The sequence below is a fragment of the Coregonus clupeaformis genome, chromosome 16 (assembly GCF_020615455.1).
Source record: "Coregonus clupeaformis isolate EN_2021a chromosome 16, ASM2061545v1, whole genome shotgun sequence".
In the NCBI taxonomy this organism is placed as follows: Eukaryota; Metazoa; Chordata; class Actinopteri; order Salmoniformes; family Salmonidae; genus Coregonus; species Coregonus clupeaformis.
The window spans coordinates 39,489,235-39,511,043 of record NC_059207.1 but is presented as its reverse complement, the minus strand read 5'-3'; the positions used below and the strand labels follow the sequence as shown (position 1 = coordinate 39,511,043).

Genomic DNA, 21,809 nt, shown 5'->3' with positions numbered 1-21,809 from the left:
ACAGCCTTCAGTGATTCTTCAAATTCCTGCACTCTCATCACAGCCCCATTGTCATCCAGAATCAGTGATTTCTACATAGAATCACAAAGAAATACAACTTCTTGGTTTTCACGTGCATTGAAGAGAACACACACAGCCCCTGAGGACATGAACCTGAACATGTTGGAAGTGAATGTGAATCCTGAGCCCTGCTCAAGCGCTCACTAACAAGAGGACAGGATGCTCTTGTATCTATCCACTCTTGGATATGCTTTTTTGTATCCAGTGCTTTAACACAATCAGATCCTGTCTGTCAGTCTGTCTGTCTCTCAGGACAAGCCTCCTGACTGGGACTCTTTCTGTTGAAGTTTAAGTATAATTTCCAGCTGGTTCATCTGCATCATCAACTCCTCCAATGACAAGAAGGGAACATGAAACCGCAGAGCCATTACATACCTAGTTATACACTTGATGTGTAACTTTTGCCAGGCACTAGTGACACGCTCCCATTGTCGTGCTTCCATTGAAACAGCTTAAAACCTACAATAATGGGCTGCTTTGGCTGCACATACAGTGTAGCAGGGCTATTACAATTGTGGAGAGAAAGCCTCTACCACCATCTACTGGACATTGTCCTGCACTGCAATCTGTGTTTCACCCCTTGACCCCACTGGCGGTGTACTTAGCTTCCAACACTTTAAACTGCAGAACAAATAATTCTCTCTAGAATTCAAGGCACATATTTCACTAAATAATCAGGATTACTTCAACATTAGAATGATGACAAACTATATCTATCATATTTCTTTGAATAGACATTTCTTTGAATAGACATCAGGTTAATCAATTTATAACATTGTTGACATGTGTTTTTCTGGATTTTGTTGTTGTTATTCTGTCTCTCACTGTTCAAATAAACCTACCATTAAAATTATAGACTGATAATTTCTTTGTCAGTGGGCAAATGTACAAAATCAGCAGGGGATCAAATACTTTTAAATATTTGTTTAAATATTTAAACACAAAATGCAACAATTTCAAAGATTTTACTGAGTTACAGTTCATATAAGGAAATCAGTCAATTGAAATAAATTAATAAGGCCCTAATATATGGATTTCTTATGACTGGGAACAAATACCTTTTAAAAAAAGGTAGGGGCGTGGACCAGAAAACCAGTCAGTATCTGGTGTGACCGCCATTTGCCTCATGCAGCGCGACACATCTCCTTCGCATAGAGTTGATCAGGCTGTTGATTATGGCCTGTGAAATGTTGTCCCACTCCTCTTCAATGGCTGTGCAAAGTTGCTGGATATTGGCGAGAACTTGAACACGCTGTCATACACGTCGATCCAGAGCATCCCAAACATGCTCAATGGGTGACATGTCTGGTGAGTATGCATGCCATGGAAGAACTGGGACATTTTCAGCTTCCAGGAATTGTGTATAGATCCTTGCGACATGGGGCTGTGCAATGTCATGCTGAAACATGAGGTGATGGCGGTGGATTATTGGCACCACAATGGGCCTCAGGGTCTCATCACGGTATCTTTGTGCATTCAAATTGCCATCGATAAAATGCAGTTTATGCCTGCCAATGCCATAAACCCACCGCTACCATGGGGCTCTCCTTTCACAACGTTGACATCAGCAAACCGCTCGCCCACATGACGCAGTACACGTGGTCTGCGGTTGTGAAGCCGGTTGGACGTACTGCCAAATTCTTTAAAACGACGTTGGAGGCGGCTTATGGTAGAAAAATGAACATTAAATTCTCTAGCAACAGCTCTGGTGGACATTCCTGCAGTCAGCATGCCAATTGCACGCTCCCTCAAAACTTGAGACATCTGTGGCCTTGTGTTGTGTGACAACACGGCACATTTTAGAGCTGCCTTTTATTGTCCCCAGCACAAGGTGCACCTGTGTAATGGTCATGCTGTTTAATCAGCTTTTTGATATGCCACACCTGTTAGGTGGATGGATTGTCTTGTCAAAGGATAAATGTTCACTAACAGGGATGTAAACAAATTTGTGCACAACATTGTAGAGAAATAAGCTTTTTGTGCTAATGGAACATTTCTGGGATCTTTTATTTCAGCTCATGAAACATGGGACCAACATTTTACATTTTGCGTTTATATTTTTGTTCAGTGTATATATGTGTATATAAGTGTACAGTACCTGTTAGATATTGGGGGCATCCTGGGATGTGCTTTTTGTCTGTTGTTGCTGTAAGAGCGAGTTAGCTAGCATGCTTGAGATGTAATTTCGCATTAGCCACTGCTAATTCAGTTATTTCCATGCTAACATACGAATCACGAATCTACAGCCATCAACATACTGTTGCCCTGCACATCTAATGTGCTTCCTTGTGTCTATCGTCCGAACAAACACCAATCAACTGGGATCACTGGCTGGACAGTCCTTTCTTTAAAAACACAACGCAAGACAGTTACGAAGTACGATCACATCTGTTACACTGTCTTCTTCTTGTCTTCGCAGGACATCTGTCACAGAGGCACACAATGACATTGCACCATTATGTTCATGTATCTAACATATGCACTAGAATGTACATGTACAAAGTGTTGATTCAACTGGGGATTGGTGGTTATGTAGAACCCTGGGACTATAGAAATCAACTCTGTGATATAGAAGGAGGGATGTTTGGGATCATTGAAAAGCACATCAATAAGGTGTTTGCAGTCAGTGCACAAACTGAATTTTAATAATGGCATGATGCTTTGTCAATTTCATACTTCTGTTTCTCTTTGTTTATTTGTTTTCCTAACTGCAAGGTTGTGTGACTTGCAAACCTGTAGGGCTTCTTTATGCTTACGAACCAAATCCTGCTTGAGTACTGGGCATGAGGAAGATAATATTGAGACATTGTAATGGTGAAAGACCTCAGATCCCTTGTATAATGCCACACTAACATACACTCAAATGTTTTTTGATCAGACAGAGAACATGTGAAACCTAAAGAGAGAGAGAGAGAGAGACCTAGATGCTCACGGTGCAGCTTTTGTCTCTGGTTATACAGATTCCTCCCAGTCAGGTGCTGGATATCCAGGAGTCCCTGTACTATATTATACACTGTTCCATCTATGAGTCCCAGAGCCAGGTCACTCAGTGTGGTGTAGGACAGGCACTGCTGGAAGGAGCTGGACATGGGGGTAAAACAGTTAACAGAGATTAGTTCCTGGACCTGGAAACAGAGGTCAAGTCCAGTTTCTGTAACCCCTGGGGTGTATTCACTAGGAACCAAACAGACCGAAACAGCAAGGGACTACCTAAAAATTCTGACATGCTTCTGACATCTAACAACTGTAAATAGCTAGGAACCATGAATGCACATAAGACATGGGGAGAATCTCAATTTAATTTTCTTGATTCCTCGTGTCCTCTCTCCTCACCTTCTCAAAACAAAAGGTCTATGGGGAGGGACATCTGACCTTCTCATCCAATGGGTTTTGAATTGAAGAGGCAGTGAGGAAAGAGGAAGCTAGAAATAAAGGAAATGCAATAGGCCCTTTTCACGTGACGTCAGACAACTTCCGTTCTGCCGCGATGCAGGTTATGTTTACATCCGGTGTCGCTTAGGAACGCTTAGCTCCCGAGCTTGTGAGCCGCCTCCTATATGTGTGAAATTAACCATATGCTTGTCATGATACATTTTGGTAATCACTTTTCAGTCCCTAAAATGACAAAATGTAGCAGCTATATTGCATCAGGATTAAATTATTAAACATTTTGTACAAGTAATATATTATTGGATTACAGTAGTATTACGTTTAACGCTGTCTACCTATCCTTACCCCCAATCATTCCAGTGGAATCTAGACGGCACTGATCCCTGTTTAATACGGATCCGTCCACTGGCCGATGTGTATCTATCCTCAGGGGGAAAAGTGCTGACTGCAAACAAAGGTGCTCCCACGAAGAATCTTAAAACTTGGTCCCTCATCTCTCCTGATCGCCTCACTCCAACGGGCACGTATTTCTCCATCAACAGGGAAATCGTGAAAACTCAGATACGGGAATTTCTGTTTGTTGTTTGAACAAAATGGTACACTGCAATAGCATCTTCTCGAAGATTGTGCCATGCTTCGGTGTTGGATGGGATACTGTTGCGATACAGACACCGAGAGAAAAGAAACAGCTAAATTAACATTCAGCTTTGACCAGGAATCAATATTTATCTAGCTATCATGCACAACAGTATTTGAATAGGTGAGTTACTATACATTCATGAATAAACTAACTGCCTAACAAAGGGTTAGATAGCTAGCTAAGTAAACTTGTTACATTACAGCCAGGCAGCAATGTAACGCTACCTTTAACGTTATCGGTATCTGGTACTAAGTTGTTGTTAGCTAACGTTAGCCCACTTTTAAGTAACTAAGGCAGTGAACAATTATGAATTAACAATAACGTTAGCAAGTTACAAACCATTGCATATACGTAAACATTATTACTCTTAACTTTACTAATTTAACTTAAACGTACCTTTTGGAATTTCTTCAAGTAGCTAGCTTGCTAGTTAGTGGTCAACAGTTGTATTTTCGTTGAGAAGTCTCAGGTTACGGGCGAACGGAAGTGAAGTTAACCTGCTACGCGGAAAGGCGGAAGTTAGATGACGTCATCGTGAAAAGGGCCTATTGAGATTCTCCCATGATGCTGGGTTGGGATGGTTACTGGGCAAATCTTTGACAAGGGTTTGTAGTTCTGATGTATGGGGGAGTTGAGTTTTCTCAGCTAGCTCCGAGCTAGCAATCCATCATGCTTGCTAACTAGCTAGCTTCACTCTCAGCCATAGCATAGGTTATTGGCATTTAGCAAACCCTTTACTGTAAAAGCTTTGAGGAACCACATAGGTACATAGTTATCTTTAGAAGTTCATCAAAATGTAGTCTATACAAAGTAGTGTGCATTTCTGCTGCATTTCTGCTGTAGCTGGAGGCTAGCAAACAGGCGTTGCAGGCAAGCGACTGATGCTCGGATGCTCTGCCTGTGGAAGGACTGAAAAGTCTAAAAGGAATCCTTGGGACCACAGGAGACTGCTGAGGGGAGGACGGCTCATAATAATGGCTGGAACAGAGCAAATGGAATGGCATCAAACACATGGACACGATATGTTTGATACCATTCCACTAATTCTTCTCCAGCTATTACCACAAGCCCGTCCTCCCCAATGAAGGTGCCACCAACCTCCTGTGCTTGGGACATCTCAACTCTGACATCACCCCACTGAAGTTGACATTTAAAATGGTTAAGGTTAGGATAAGGGTAGCGGTTATGGTTTAGGGTTGGAATGTCCCAAGGATTCCTATTAGATCTACCCATGGAAGGGTTTGTTGTCTATAAGATACCTGCTTGTAATTCACATTTTATTAGCAAAGATAAGTTAAATGTAAATATTTAACTATTATTTTACAGAAACAAAAGCGAGTGTGGGGGGCGCGAGAAATAGCAGGAGTTAAATTCATCCGCCAGATGACGCGCGCTGCACACTGTCAATCGAGTGAAGATTCTACCGGCGAGCAGATGAGCATCGCTGATACTTGAGGGTTTCCAGCTGTGGTTGACCGTGTCATGTGTAATTTCGGCAAGTCGTGTGTAGGTTGATGAGACGTCAATGACGCATAAAGATGTATAGTTAAAAAAAAAAGTAGCTACTGCAATTTTTTTTTGTAAAACAGGAGTAGGCTATAGATTACAAATGCTAATTTCATCTGGAACTGCAAAAAGAACGCATGGGATTATTATTTTCTTCAAAGGGCACAAATTAGGAAAGTAAATGACAGTCGGTAAATGTATATTTAGTAATTGGTACGATACTTTACAAATGTAGTTTTTCTTTGGGTTGTTTCCGCCCAAACATTTTACAACATTGTTTGTTTATAGTGACCTTACTCTTATAAGTTTGCAACGTGGCTGTTAATTATGTATCTAATAAGCCTACTGTACATTGCAAACGATACATCAGTGATTATAACGTGGGCATGATACGCCGTCACGCGCAAAAGGTGCAGGAATAGAAGAGTACCCAGTTGCGAGGAGGCGTGCACCATAGGGAGCAACGTTGAAAGGATCGCGGATGTGCAAATTAAAATAAGTGGCAAAACCATTCTCTTTTGTCAAAAATGGCCAAAAATACATCCCTATATTTCCGTATTGTAGAGGGCAGGAGCCTACCAGCCAAAGACGTGTAAGTATGTCTTAATTGTACTTATGCAACAGGCAGCAATTACTCCTATTTGCTTATTTATAGGTTTCTCGTGTGAAGTACACTAATACTAGGATGTGCACTTGTTTGAAGTTAAGAATACCTTTGTTTTACAGCACTAATTGAGATATTAGTGTGGTAAAATGTGACTACAAGTAGCCTAGACTTGACAGGCGTTTAAGATATTTATATCAATAATGTATTTAGCAACTGATAAGGGAAGAACATATCTGTTTCCTCTGCTACCTTCATTCCATGTTAAACATATTTATTTTTTTATCTGTCAAGCTCTGGGACAAGTGACCCATACTGCATTGTAAAAGTTGACAATGAAGTTGTGGCCAGGTGAGTCCATCATATTAGTCCTATGCATTCTTGTTTTGTTTGACTGTTTTATGACCATAAATGCGATTGATATATGAGCTAAACGTTTACTTCAGAATTGTATGTGACAGCAAGTGGCATGCTGCTGCCAAAAACATTAAAACTGATAGGGCACTACTGTTAATGCCATGGCAAAACATATTTATCAGTTCAAAGGAAACCTTGTTGAATGATGTTGTCCTTACTCTAGACTATGCCAAACCTCTGATTGCTCTCACACACGTTGAATTCAGAACAGGATAAGAACAGGATGTATAATGAAGGAGTGGGTTGCTGGACTTTGGGTGCCCCGCTATGTTTTATATAGGCTAGCAGGGCAGGGGTGTGGTATAGTAGGCTAGGTGTGTGATCACTGATAAGGACTGTGGTGTTCTTAGCTTGAGCCCCCCAAGCGCAATTGAACCTGATCCAGGGCTGGCCTTTAAGACACCAGTAGGTAACCATGGAGAGGAGGCATAAATTATTGCAGGGAGCTCCCATTCCCGGCTCCAGGCAGGGACATGGAAGGCTGATGGTATGTGTTTATGCAGCGCATTGCCCTGGGTTTGGCTGTGTGTGTGTTCACACAAGTGTACTCTGTATATAAATGTCCCATATGTTTCATTTGTTGTCTTTTGGGGATGATGTACCCCCCCTCTGCTGGGTCATTACCTGTCGCTTTGTCCTCATGTGGAACGACTAACGAGTTAATCGAGACTCCTGGCTAATCAAGACTCCCGACACTCCCGACACCTCTTTCCTGACAAACTGTATCAAAATGTATGCACTCACTAACTGTAAGTCGCTCTGGATAAGAGCGTCTGCTAAATGACTAAAATGTAAAATGTAATGTTTCAGCGGTTTATAAAATGCATTCATTTTGTCTTTTAATTTAGTTGTTTCCTCTCCCATAATGAGAGGAGTTGGACGGTTGACTGACTGCAGAGATCTGCATCAGTCTCTGGCTATCTCATTATCAGCTCACTGACTCATTGATTGTGTGCTTTCTGGATGCCTTGGTGCTTTGACCCTGCTGTGGGGTAATGGTGTCTGGAAAAACAGAGTTTCATTATAATAAATGGATGCACGTTGCTGATGAAAATAGACCTTCCTGCTACCCATTGGCATAGAGGACATGATGTAGATGTCATTCCTCAATTCCATGTCTAGACAGCAGGTTTGCAATCTCCAGTTTATGGTTAGAGCATTTGCAGTAGTTCATGTTTCATAATGAAAATATTGAATAAGAATGATTGCATATAGACTTGTATTTTGTTATTCTACACACTGCCTTTTGAAGTTATTGCATTGTTATTCTGTCACTGTTTCATTACTTTCAACACATCACAATATTCCCCACACAACCTTAATTGTAAATTGTCATCTTTCATTGTTACTGACCTTCACAATGAAAGGGATTATGGTTATGAATAAGAAATAAGGGACATGCAGTACTTTCTGTGGTTATGGTCACTATTATTTGCACCCTTACCTTGCAGGACAGCCACAGTGTGGAAGAACCTCAACCCTTTCTGGGGAGAAGAATACACACTGCACCTCCCAACGGGGTTCTACTCTCTCTCCTTCTATGTCATGGATGAGGACACCATTGGGTAAGATTGTCTTTAACATCTGTCAGAGAGAATTCAGATAATTCAGTTTCTGTGTCAACAAACTAGTTGATAATGGTGTATAAACAGGTTATATCTAAATAACCTGTAAAGTTATCATAGTTTTGTAATTGAAGAGATGTTCATGATTGTGTTGGCTTGTTTACCAGAGGCTGTAAATTTAGAGTTTTGTACCCAGACTGACTGGGTGAAGAACCATGGATGTTGGTTTTGGAAAAACCTGCATGCCTTGAATAAACGAACATCAACACACAGATGGTACCACAGATTGAGAAATGAAATACTACCTCAGTCTCCTGATCAACAACCTTCTCAGTCTATGCATATATTCTTACTGTTTTATGAGGTCATTTTATAGGATGTTAAGTCCTTTTTTGAGAAATACCTCTTGTGAAGACTTTTATTTTAAATGATATGTTTTTGTTAATTATGGCATATGTTCTCCCTTTTTTTTTGGCCTAGCCATGATGACGTCATTGGAAAGATATCGCTGAGCAAAGACGCCATCGGGGCCAAGGTTAAAGGTAAACCTGATCACTATATGTCACAATACTGTTTGTGACTTTAAATGAGTGGGTGGCACTGAGGTGACGGGAAAAACTACCAGCACAGAAACACTTCTAAATGCTTATTGATTTATAGAATTGCAGTGCTGCGGTTGATATCTGTGGGTCTGCTTCTCTGTCTATGCCATGCTAGAGAGGGCAAACCAAAAGAGCAAAGGGTCACCAGAGAGGGGTTATTCCCATGACTCTGAGTAAGGCTCTGCCATGTAGGTCACTGTGATTGAAGAGCTGGGTCTTTTTTACATCCTGTTGCTGGGAAAGGTTGCTAGTGTATTCTCACAAATCCATAGGTTAATTTAGAGATTCATTTTTCTGACTGCTATGCTTGTTAGTTTGCTCACATACTATTCTCTACTGATTTGTCCCTATGAGCCAAACAGCTTCCTTCTCATTGGACAGCGTACAGAGAGAGAGAGAATGGCCTGTACATGGTTACATTTGTTTGCAGGATTGCTCCTTGAATCAGGGTTTGCATCAACTCCAGGATCATTCATTGTACAGTGCAGCTGTCCTTTTGTCTAAAACACCACTGTAGTCTGTGAGAAGCAACCAAAAGCTTTTCTGACAGCCAGCCTGTGTCTTCCTTCACCACAGCACACCTGGCTCTCCTACAGTGACTTTTAATGTGGGAATTAGTTAGAATTTATAGCAATAATGTCTTTGTGGTGCTTTTCCTTATCCATGGCAACTTGGTATAAAAACCCAGAATTATATTGTTACTTTGAATGTGTTTTATCACTATATGAACGCAAATGTGACACTTTCTCTATTAGTTAGTGTCTTATACCAGTGTCTCTCTCCAGGGAACATTCTGCGTTCAGTCCTGATTCACTGCAACATGAGTCAACAACTCCTTCACAGGATCTTAGGAATTCTCTCCTCTTTTGGCTGTGAAACTGAAGTCACTGCCCTCGCCACCTTGTATCTCAACCAGAAATGTCAGCACCAGTCCCCATATTATCACACACAAACAATCCTCTTGTCTTTTGATATACACTGCATATACAAAAGTATTTGGACACCCCTTCAAATTAGTGGATTCTGCTATTTCAGCCACACACTTTGCTGACAGGTGTATAAAATCGAGCACACAGCCATGCAATCTCCATAGACAAACATTGGCAGTAGAATGGCCTTACTGAAGAGCTCAGTGACTTTCAACGTTGCACTGTGTCACGCCCTGACCTTGGAGATCCGTTTATTCTCTAGTTGGTTAGGTCAGGGTATGATTTGGGGGTACTGTCTAGGTTGTCTATTTCTATGTGGTTCCCAATCAGAGGCAGCTGTCTCTGATTGGAGATCATACTTAGGCAGCCATGTTCCTACCTTTGTTTGTGGGATCTTGTTTCTGGTTTGGCTTGTTGCTGTGTAGCCTGTAGAACTTCACATTCTGTTGTCTGTGTTTCTTGAATAAATTAATTTGTACGCATACCATGCTGCACCTTGGTCCGACCCTTCACTCAACATTCGTGACATAAGATCCCACCTCCAACGGACCAAGCACCGTGGCCAGGAGGAGCAGACATCTTGGACATGGGAGGATATCTTGGACGGAAAGGGATCCTGGACATGGGAGGAGATCAAGGCAGGAATGGATCGTCTTCCATGGGAGCAGACGGAGGCAGCGAGGGAGGATCAACGGCGACTTCGTAGTTCACGACCACGAAGGAAGCCCGAGAGGCATCCCCCCCAATTTTTTTTTGGGGGGCACACAGGGTGGTTGGCGGAGCCAGGTTTCAGACCAGAGCCAACTACCCGCACTCTCTTTAAGGAGCGTGTGACCGTTCAGGAACCATGTTATGTGGAGATACGCACTGTGTCGCCAGTGCGCCTTCACAGCCCAGTGCGTCCTGTGCCAGCGCCCCGCACTTGCCGGGCTAAAGTGAGCGTCCAGCCAGGACGGGTTGTGCCTGCTCCTCGCACCAGACCAGTGGTGCGTGTCCCCAGCCCGGTACGGCCCGTGCTTGCTCCTCGCACCAAACCAGTGGTGCGTGTCCCCAGTCCGGTATGGCCCGTGCCTGCTCTCCAGGGTCGGGGCCTCCCACACCAGGGTCCAGACAGGGCTTGGTGCATCGCGGGAGGACTGCCGGGCCGGAACCAGACGTCAACCCCTCTCCAGGGTCGGGGCCTCCCACACCAGGGTCCAGACAGGGCTTGGTGCATCGTGGGAGGACTGAGAGGGGAAGCATTGCGCCGGGGGCCAGACCGGACTGGATGTGCAACGGGGAGGCAGGGAGAAGAGGTTACTGTCTACGTCGTAGCCGGAGCCGCCACCGAGGATAGATGCCCACCCGGACCCTCCCCTAATGAGTCGGGGTTTTGCGGCCGGAGTCCGCACCTTTGGGGGTACTGTCACGCCCTGACCTTGGAGATCCATTTATTCTCTAGTTGGTTAGGTCAGGGTGTGATTTGGGGGTACTGTCTAGGTTGTCTATTTCTATGTTGGCCGGGTGTGGTTCCCAATCAGAGGCAGCTGTCGATCGTTGTCTCTGATTGGGGATCATACTTAGGCAGCCATGTTCCTACCTTTGTTTGTGGGATCTTGTTTCTGGTTTGGCTTGTTGCTGTGTAGCCTGTAGAACTTCACGTTCTGTTGTCGGTGTTTCTTGAATAAATTAATATGTACGCATACCATGCTGCACCTTAGTCCGATCCTTCACTCAACGTTCGTGACACACCGTCATAGGATGCCACCTTTCCAACAAGTCAGTTCGTCAACTTTCTGCCCTGCTAGAGCTGTCCCGGTCAACTGTAAGTGCTGTTATTGTGAAGTGGAAACGTCTAGGAGCAACAACAGCACAGCCACGAAGTGGTAGCCCACACAAGCTCACAGAACGGGACCACCGAGTGTTGAAGCACTTAGCGCGTAAAAATCTTCTGTTCTCGGGTGCAACACTCACTACCGAGTTCCAAACTGCCTCTGGAACAATGTCAGCACAATAACTGTTCGCCGGGAGCTTCATGAAATGGGTTTCCATGGCCGAAAAGCTGCACACAAGCCTAAGATCACCATGTGTAATGCCAAGCGTTGGCTGGAGTGGTGTAAAGCTCACCGCCATTGGACTCTGGAGCAGTGGAAAAGCGTTCTCTGGAGTAATGAATCACGCTTCACCATCTAGCTGTCCGACGGATGAATCTGGGTTTGGTGGATGCCAGGAGAACGCTACCTGCCCAATGCATAGTGCCAACTCTAAAGTTTGGTGGAGGAGGAATAATGGTCTGGGGCTGTTTGTCATGGTTCGGGCTAGGCCCCTTAGTTCCAGTGAATGGAAATCTTAACGCTATAGCATACAATGACATTCTAGACGATTCTGCGCTTCCAACTTTGTGGCAACAGTTTGGGGAAGGCCCTTTCCGGTTTCAGCATGACAATGCCCCCATGCACAAAGTGAGGTCCATACAGAAATGGTTTGTCGAGATCGGTGTGGAAGAACTTGACTGGCCTGCACAGAGCCCTGACCTCACTAATGCTCTTGTGGCTGAATGGAAGCAAGTCCCTGCAGCAATGTTCCAACATCTAGTGGAAAGCCTTCCCAGAAGAGTGGAGGCTGTTACAGCAGAAAAGGGGGGACCAACTCCATATTAATGCCCATGATTTTGGAATTAGATGTTTGACGAGCAGGTGTCCACATACCTTTGGTCATGTAGTATATGTACCAGACATTTATCCAGGGTCTGACTTATCAATGGGAATGTGTTTAAGGATTTTAAAACATTTCACTATAACAGAGCCATGCATGGCACTGCCCATTAGAGACACATTATTGGTGTAGTACTGGGCTGTCTGTTTTCTACGATTTCATTGATAGGCTTTATTAAATGCCGCATACAGTGCCTTCAGAAAGTATTCACACCCCTTGACTTTTTCCACATTTTGGTGTTATAAAGTAGGATTAAAATGCATTTAATTGTGTTTTTTTCCCCCAAAGATCTACACAAAACACTCTAATGTCAATGTGGAAGAAAAATTAGAACATTTTGTAAAAAACATTACGGAAAATAGAACACTAATTATATCTTGATTAGATATGTATTTAACCCCCTGAGTCAATAGATGTTAGAATCACCTTTGGCAGCGACTACAGTTGTGAGTCTTTCTGGGTAAGTCTCTAAGAGCTTTGCACACCTGGATTGTACAATATTTGCACATTATTCTTTAAACATTCTTCAAGCTCTGTCAAGTTGTTTGTTGATCATTGCTAGAAAGCCATTTTCAAGTCTTGCCATAACTTTTCAAGCCAATTTAAGTCAAAACTGTAACGAGGCCACTCAGGAACATTCAATGTCGCCTTGGTAAGCAACTCCAGTGTATATTTGGCCTTGTGTTTTAGGTTATTGTCCTGCTCAAAGGTGAATTTGTCTCCTAGTATCTGTTGGAAAGCAGACTGAACCAGGTTTTCCTCAAAGATTTTGCCTGTGCATAGCTCTATTCCGTTTGTTTTTATTTAAAGAAAACTCCCTAGTCCTTGCCGATGACGAGCATACCCATAACATGATACAGCCACCACCATGCTTGAAAATATGAAAAGTGATACTCGGTGATGTGTTGTGTTGGATTTGCCCCAAACATTAATTTCTTTGCCACATTTTTAGCAATTTTACTTTAGTGCTTTATTGCAAACTGGATGCATGTTTTGGAATATTTTTTTTCTGTACAGGCTTCCTTCTTTTCACACTGTCAATTAGGTTAGTATTGTGGAATAACTGTAATGTTGTTCATCCATCCTCAGTTTTCTCCTATCACAGCCATTAAACTCTGTAACTGTTATAAAGTCACCATTGGCTTCATGGTGAAATCCCTGAGCGGTTTCCTTCCTCTCCGACAACTGAGTTAGGAAGGACGCCTGTATCTTTGTAGTGGCTGGGTGTATTGATACACCATCCAAAGTGTAATAACACCATGCTCAAAGGGATATTCGATGTCTGCTTTTTAAATCTTTACCCATCTACCAATAGGTGCCCCTCCTTGCGAGACATTGGAAAACCTCCCTGGTCTTTGTGGTTGAATATGTGTTTGGAATTCACTGCTCGACTGGGGGACCTTACAGATACTTGTATGTGTGGGGTACAGAGATTAGGTAGTTATTCAGAAATCATGTTAATGTTAATATGTCCATGCAACATACAGTGGGGAAAAAAAGTAGTTAGTCAGCCACCAATTGTGCAAGTTCTCCCACTTAAAAAGATGAGAGAGGCCTGTAATTTTCATCATAGGGACACGTCAACTATGACAGACAAATTGAGAATTTTTTTTCCAGAAAATCACATTGTAGGATTTTTAATGAATTTATTTGCAAATTATGGTGGAAAATAAGTATTTGGTCACCTACAAACAAGCAAGATTTCTGGCTCTCACAGACCTGTAACTTCTTCTTTAAGAGGCTCCTCTGTCCTCCACTCGTTACCTGTATTAATGGCACCTGTTTGAACTTGTTATCAGTATAAAAGACACCTGTCCACAACCTCAAACAGTCACACTCCAAACTCCACTATGGCCAAGACCAAAGAGCTGTCATAGGACACCAGAAACAAAATTGTAGACCTGGACCAGGCTGGGAAGACTGAATCTGCAATAGGTAAGCAGCTTGGTTTGAAGAAATCAACTGTGGGAGCAATTATTAGGAAATGGAAGACATACAAGACCACTGATAATCTCCCTCGATCTGGGGCTCCACGCAAGATCTCACCCCGTGGGGTCAAAATGATCACAAGAACGGTGAGCAAAAATCCCAGAACCACACGGGGAGACCTAGTGAATGACCTGCAGAGAGCTGGGACCAAAATAACAAAGCCTACCATCAGTAACACACTACGCCGCCAGGGACTCAAATCCTGCAGTGACAGACGTGTCCCCCTGCTTAAGCCAGTACATGTCCAGGCCCGTCTGAAGTTTGCTAGAGTGCATTTGGATGATCCAGAAGAGGATTGGGAGAATGTCATATGGTCAGATGAAACCAAAATATAACTTTTTGGTAAAAACTCAACTCGTCGTGTTAGGAGGACAAAGAATGCTGAGTTGCATCCAAAGAACACCATACCTACTGTGAAGCATGGGGGTGGAAACATCATGCTTTGGGGCTGTTTTTCTGCAAAGGGACCAGGACGACTGATCCGTGTAAAGGAAAGAATGAATGGGGCCATGTATCGTGAGATTTTGAGTGAAAACCTCCTTCCATCAGCAAGGGCATTGAAGATGAAACGTGGCTGGGTCTTTCAGCATGACAATGATATCAAACACACCGCCCGGACAACGAAGGAGTGGCTTCGTAAGAAGCATTTCAAGGTCCTGGAGTGGCCTAGCCAGTCTCCAGATCTCAACCCCATAGAAAATCTTTGGAGGGAGTTGAAAGTCTGTGTTGCCCAGCGACAGCCCCAAAACATCACTGCTCTAGAGGAGATCTGCATGGAGGAATGGGCCAAAATACCAGCAACAGTGTGTGAAAACCTTGTGAATACTTACAGAAAACGTTTGACCTGTGTCATTGCCAACAAAGGGTATATAACAAAGTATTGAGAAACTTTTGTTATTGACCAAATACTTATTTTCCACCATAATTTGCAAATAAATTCATTAAAAATCCTACAATGTGATTTTCTGGATCTTTTTTCTCATTTTGTCTGTCATAGTTGACGTGTACCTATGATGAAAATTACAGGCCTCTCTCATCTTTTTAAGTGGGAGAACTTGCACAATTGGTGGCTGACTAAATACTTTTTTTCCTCACTGTATTTTGTGACTTGTTAAGCACATTTCTACTCCTGAACTTGCCATAACAAAGGGGTTGAGTACTTATTGACTCAAGACATTTCAGCTTTTGTAAACATTTCGAAAAACATAATTCCACATTGACATTATGGGGTATTGTGTGTAGGCAAGTGACAAAAACATTCGCAATTTAACACAACAGAATGTGGAAAAAGTAAAGGGGTGTGAACACTTTCTGAAGGTACTGTATGTGTTGTAATGTCCCTTGTTTCCAGGGATGGATAACTGGCTGAATCTGACCCGGGTGGACCCAGATGAGGAGGTGCAGGGGGAGATCCACTTTGGTCTGGAGCTTCTCAGAGATGCCAAGAGGATAGGACTGCGATGCCATTTCATAGAGGCCAGGTAAGACACATACTTTATTGCTTAACTGATGCTACTGTAAGCTGTTATGGTCTCTTGTTGAAATGTATAACTGCTTCTTCAATCTCAAAAGATTGGCATAATGCTAATCCTCTTTGACAGATCATCATACAGTGACAAATGCGTTGTGGTTGAATTCACAATATCTGCAATGCTCAGCAATCAATGTTATTGCTGTCGCCTTTATTCTTAAAGTAAATACAAGTCCTATAGGAGATTGTGTTTACCTGCCTGTTGAAGTGCCAGCAGACACTAAAGCCACAGAGTTACAGAAGCAGATTTTGAGGAGGATATGCTCATTTAGAAAGAGGAATGTGCCACAGAGAAAGCCATTAAGAAATGAGAGGCAGAGAGGTCCCTGAGAGGGCTTCAGTAACAAGATGGAGACTGAGCACTGTGAGCATGGCAGCCATCCAACTTGGCTGTTTCTGCAGGCTTTAGGCAATCAGTGGAAACATGCTCCAGACCCTCTGAAGGAGGGCTTCCAACTAGATCTGGCCTGCTCTCAGCACTGCCATACGTTTAAAATTAGGGGTTTCAGTTTATTTGTTTTCTACTAAGAAATCCTATCATTTGTACACTGAAGTCTTCCAGCTAACCTCTGCACAGAGGGTGAGAACCAAGAACAATAAGCATTGTGTTCCAGAGAATTGAGATTAGGGGATGAAACAACTTTGTTTTCTCTCTTGGAAGCAGAGCACTACACAGCTGGTTCAAATAATCAAAGCTTGATGATGAGTTGGTTATTTGAATCAGCTATGTAGTGCTACGGCAAAACCAAAATGTGCACCCAGGGGGGGCCCCAGGACGGAGTTTGGGAAACCTAGACGGCAATGGGTTCCCAATGAGACAGATGCCTTCAGAAAGTATTCATACCCCTTGACTTATTCCACATTTGTTGTGTTATTGTGATGCGTGATTTGAAGGAGTCAGGCGCAGGAGGGTAAATCACAGTATACAGAGTTTATTCCGTAATCCAGCGTAACCAGTCCAGTGCGCAAAACAGGCACACTGGAACAAACATGCACACGGGGAAAAATACCCTGGCAATACAAAATACTGAACTCAACCAAGCTACTAATCCTCACAATAAACAATCACCCACAAGGACAAGGGGGCAGAGGGAACACTTAAACATGTACTAATGAGGGGAATATGAACCAGGTGTGTGAAATTGACAAGACAAGACAAGCCAACTGGAATGATGAGATATGGAGTGGCAGTGGCTAGAAGGCCGGTGACGACGAATGCCGAAGCCTGCCCCAACAAGGAGGGGAGGCAGCTTCGGAAGAAGTCATGACAGTACCCCGCCCCTTGACGCGCAGCTTTATCAGCGCGCCGACACCGGCCTCGGGGAATGCCAGGAGGACGCGGAGCAAGGCGAGCCGGATGGCGACGGTGGAAATCCCGCAACAGGGAGGGATCAAGGATATCCCTCACCGGGACCCAGCACCGTTCCTCCGGACCGTACCCCTCCTACTCCATGAGGTACTGAAGGCTCCCCACCCGACGCCTCGAATCCATGATGGAACGGACGGAGTACGCCGGGGCCCCCTCGATGTCCAGAGGAGGCGGAGGGACCTCTCGCACCTCAGACTCCTGGAGCGGACCAGCCACCACCGGCCTGAGGAGAGACACATGAAACGAGGGGTTAATATGGTAATCATGGGGGAGTAATAACCTATAGGTAACCTCGTTGATTCTCCTCAGGACTTTGAACGGCCCCACAAACCGTGGGCTCAGCTTCCGGCAGGGCAGGCGGAGGGGCAGATTCTGGGTCGAGAGCCAGGCCCGATCACCTGGTACGAAGACCTGGGCCTCACTGCGGTGGCGGTCAGCGTTGGCCTTCTGGCGACGCACGGCGCGTTGGAGGTGGACATGGGCAGCGTCCCACATCTCCTCTGCACAGCGAAACCAGTCATCCACCACAGGAGCCTCGGTCTGGCTCTGGTGCCACGGTGCCAGAACCGGTTGGTAACCTAAAACACATTGGAATGGCGTTAGGTTAGTGGAGGAGTGACGGAGAGAGTTCTGGGCATATTCGGCCCATGGCAAGAACACCGACCACTCCCCCGGCCGGTCCTGGCAGTAGGACCGCAGGAACCTACCCACATCCTGATTGACCCGTTCCACCTGCCCTTTAGACTCGGGGTGGAAACCAGAGGTCAGGCTGACCGAGACCCCCAGACGTTCCATGAACGCCTTCCAGACCTTGGATGTGAACTGGGGACCCCGGTCAGACACTATATCCTCTAGTATCCCGTAGTGCCGGAAGACGTGTGTAAACAGGGCCTCTGCATTTTGCAGGGCCGTGGGGAGACCAGGCAGAGGAAGGAGGCGGCAGGCCTTGGAAAAGCGGTCCACAATTACAAGGATGGTGGTGTTACCTTGGGAGAGGGGAAAATCGGTAAGGAAATCAACACTCAGGTGAGACCATGGTCATTGTGGAACTGGTAAAGGTTGTAACTTACCCGCTGGGAGGTGTCTAGGTGCCTTACTCTGGGGCCACACCGAGCAGGAGGAGACATACACCCTCACGTCCTTAGACAAGGTAGGCCACCAGTACTTTCCAGTCAGGCAGCGCACTGTACGACCGATACCTGGGTGACCAGAGGAGGGTGACGTGTGTGCCCAGTAGATCAGACGGTCACGGATAAGAGCAGGCACGTACTGCAGCCCAGCTGGACACTGAGGTGGAGATGGCTCTGTGCGTAACGCCTGCTCTATATCCGCATCAATCGCCCATACTACCGGCGCCACAATGCAGGAGGCCGGGAGTATGGGGGTGTTGTCTCTGGGCCTCTCCTCTGTGTCATACAGCCGTGACAATGCGGTCTGCTTTCACATTCTTCGTACCTGGGATGTATGATAGGGTGAAATCAAACCGGGTGAAGTATAGGGCCCACCTGGCCTGGCGAGGATTCAGCCTCCTCACTGCCCAGATGTACTCCAGGTTACGGTGGTCCATCCAGACGAGGAAAGGGTGTTTCGCCCCTTCGAGCTAATGCCTCCACACGGTCAGGGCTCGGACAACAGCCAACAGCTCCCGATCACCAACATCATAGTTCTGCTCCGCCGGGCTGAGGTTCTTAGAGAAGAAGGCACAGGGGCGGAGCATTGGTGGCGTGCCCGAGTGTTGAGATAGGACAGCGCCTATCCCTACGTCGGGCGCATCCACCTCCACTACGAACAGTAGTGATGGATCGGGGTGGGCCAGTACCGGGGCTGAGGTGAACAGACCCCTCAGGTTACTGAAGGCCCTGTCAGCCTCAGCAGACCAGCGGAGCCGGGACGGCCCACCCTTCAACAGAGATGTAATGGGAGCTGCGACCTTGCCAAAGCCCCGGATAAACCTCTGATAGTAGTTGGAGAAGCCAAAATAGCGCTGCATCTCCTTAACCCTGGTTGGAGTCGGCCGATTACGCACGGCTGAAATGCGATCTCCCTCCGTCTCCACACCTGAGGTGGTAATGCGGTATCCGAGGAAGGAGACGGACTGCTTGGCATAAAGGGACACATGCTCGGCGCGCTTAGTGGAATACACCAGAATGTCATCGATGTAGACCACAACACCGCGACCAAGCATGTCCCGAAACACCTCGTTCACAAAGGACTGGAAGACAGATGGAGCATTCATCAAACCATAGGGCATCACCTGGTATTCATAATGCCCCGTGGTTGTGCTGAATGCTGTCTTCCACTCATCCCCCTCTTGGACATGCACCAGGTTGTACGCACTCCGGAGATCTAATTTGGTGAAGAAGCGCTCCCCATGCATTGACTCAATCACTGAAGGAATGAGGGGGAGAGGATCGCTAAATCGTATCGTCTCCTTGTTCAGTGATCGATAATCAATGCAAGGGTGCAGACCGCCGTCTTTCTTCTTCACAAAAAAGAAACTTGAGGAGGCGGGTGAAGTGGAGGGACGTATAAACCCCTGGCGCAGGGACTCGGTGACGTATGTTTCCATAGCCTCCATTTCAGCCTGTGACGGGATACACATGACTCCTGGGAGGCACAGCGTCTACCCAGAGGTTTATCGCGCAATCCCCCGCCCGATGAGGTGGTAACTTGGTCGCCTGCGCTTTGGAAAACGTGTGCGCCAAATCGAGGTATTCGGGGAGGTACTGTCTGGACTTTCCACTGTGGTTGCACCAATGGAAACACAGAGACACCTACCCTGACACTCTTGCGACCACCCCGTGAGAACCCTCTGCGGCCATGAGAATGTGGGGTTGTGGAGTGATGACCAAGGGATACCTAGTACCACAGGGAAAGCAGGAGACTCAATAATAAAAAACGTGACTTGCTAGCAATGAGTCTTGTGGGTAACCATGGTGATTGGTGCGGTAACTTCCCTAACAAACCCGGACCCTAATGGAGAATGCCCTGTCCATAAAGTTCCCAGCTGCGCCTGAATCGACTAGCGCCTTACACTGGGGAACTACAATGTGATCAGGAAAGTGGATGGGTATGGTACAGTGCGCAGCAGAGAGCTCTGAACAAGTGTGGGTGTTCGATACCTGGGGTGATGCGAGAGTGCCCTGCCTGCAGACCCCCTCAGGACGTCCTCTGGCCGCCAGCAGGTTGTCCAAATGGATGGCCATGTCCACCAGTTGTGTGAAGGAAAACATGGTGTCCCGGCAGGCTAGCTCCCTTCGGACGTCCTTCCACAGATGGCACCGGAAGTGGTCGATAAGGGCCCGCTCGTTCCACCTGGACCCAGCTGCTAGAATCCGAAACTCCAAGGCGAAGTCCTGCGCAGTCCTCGTCCCCTGCCTCAGGTGGACCAGCCGCTCGCCCGCCTCTCGACCTTCGGGCGGGTGATCGAAGACAGCCCAAAAGAGGCGAGCGAACTCCCCGTAGTTGTCCAACGTGGGTCCTCCTTCGTTCCAGACCGCGTTGGCCCACTCCAAGGCTTTCCCTGAGAGGCAGGAGACGAGGGCGGACACCTTCTCCCGCTCCGATGGGGCCGGGCTGATGCTGGAGAAGTAGAGCGCCAGTTGGAGGAGGAATCCCTGGCAGAGAGCAGCTGTCCCGTCGATCTCCCGTGGTCGGGATATATGGATACCTCTGGGTGCCGGGGTGTGGGTGGCTGGATCTGGTTGCCCAGCTGGTCTCGACAGATCGGGTCCTCTCATCTCCAGCCGTTGGACGACCTGGAGAACCCGATCCATCGCTTCTCCCAAGCTGGCTAGCATTGTTGAATGCTCCTGGACCCGTGCCACGACTCCAGGCATGCGCTCCTCTCCCGCTGACTCCATTTGTGGTGGGTGATTCTGTGATGCGTGATTTGAAGGAGTCAGGCGCAGGAGGGTACATCACAGTATACAGAGTTTATTCCGTAATCCAGCGTAACCAGTCCAGTGCGCAAAACAGGCGCACTGGAACAAACATGCACACAGGGAAAAATACCCCGGCAATACAAAATACTGAGCTCAACCGAGATACTAATACTCACAATAAACAATCACCCACAAGGACAAGGGGGCAGAGGGAACACTTAAACACATACTAATGAGGGGAATATGAACCAGGTGTGTGTAATTGACACGACAAGACAAATGGAATGATGAGATATGGAGCGGCAGTGGCTAGAAGGCCGGTGACGACGAACGCAGAAGCCTGCCCAAACAAGGAGGGGAGGCAGCTTCGGAGGAAGTCGTGACAGTTATAGCCTGAATTAAAAATTGATGTAAAAAAAAAATTACTAATCACCATCTACACACAGTACCCCATAATGACAAAGTGAAATCAAAAATGAAATACATTTATCAAAAATGAAATACATAAGTATTCACACCCCTGAGTCAATACTTTGTAGAAGCACCTTTGGCAGCGATTACAGCTGTGAACCAGGTTTTCCTCTAGGATTATGCTTGTCCTTAGCTCTATTCCGTTTCTTATTATCCTA

At 45.7% G+C, this 21,809-nt stretch overlaps 2 protein-coding genes across 2 annotated transcripts in view; one reads left to right on the top strand and one right to left on the bottom strand.

The window, feature by feature from the left end:
• Nucleotides 1–308: 308 nt before the first annotated feature.
• LOC121583959 (protein DGCR6-like) lies at nt 309–4,794 on the bottom strand. Its single transcript, XM_045225484.1, is given in 5 exon segments — nt 309–389; nt 2,560–2,837; nt 2,981–3,148; nt 4,682–4,705; nt 4,785–4,794. Coding segments are annotated over 5 exon segments (561 nt in total).
• Nucleotides 4,795–6,123: 1,329 nt separating this feature from the next.
• LOC121584148 (rasGAP-activating-like protein 1) overlaps nt 6,124–21,809 on the top strand; it is a 48,595-nt gene continuing 32,909 nt past the window's right edge. The window contains exons 1-5 of the mRNA XM_041899987.2: nt 6,124–6,188; nt 6,495–6,551; nt 8,069–8,182; nt 8,663–8,724; nt 15,748–15,877. Of these exons, the coding sequence (XP_041755921.2) occupies nt 6,124–6,188; nt 6,495–6,551; nt 8,069–8,182; nt 8,663–8,724; nt 15,748–15,877 (428 nt within the window). The remainder of the gene's footprint in view (nt 6,189–6,494; nt 6,552–8,068; nt 8,183–8,662; nt 8,725–15,747; nt 15,878–21,809) is intronic.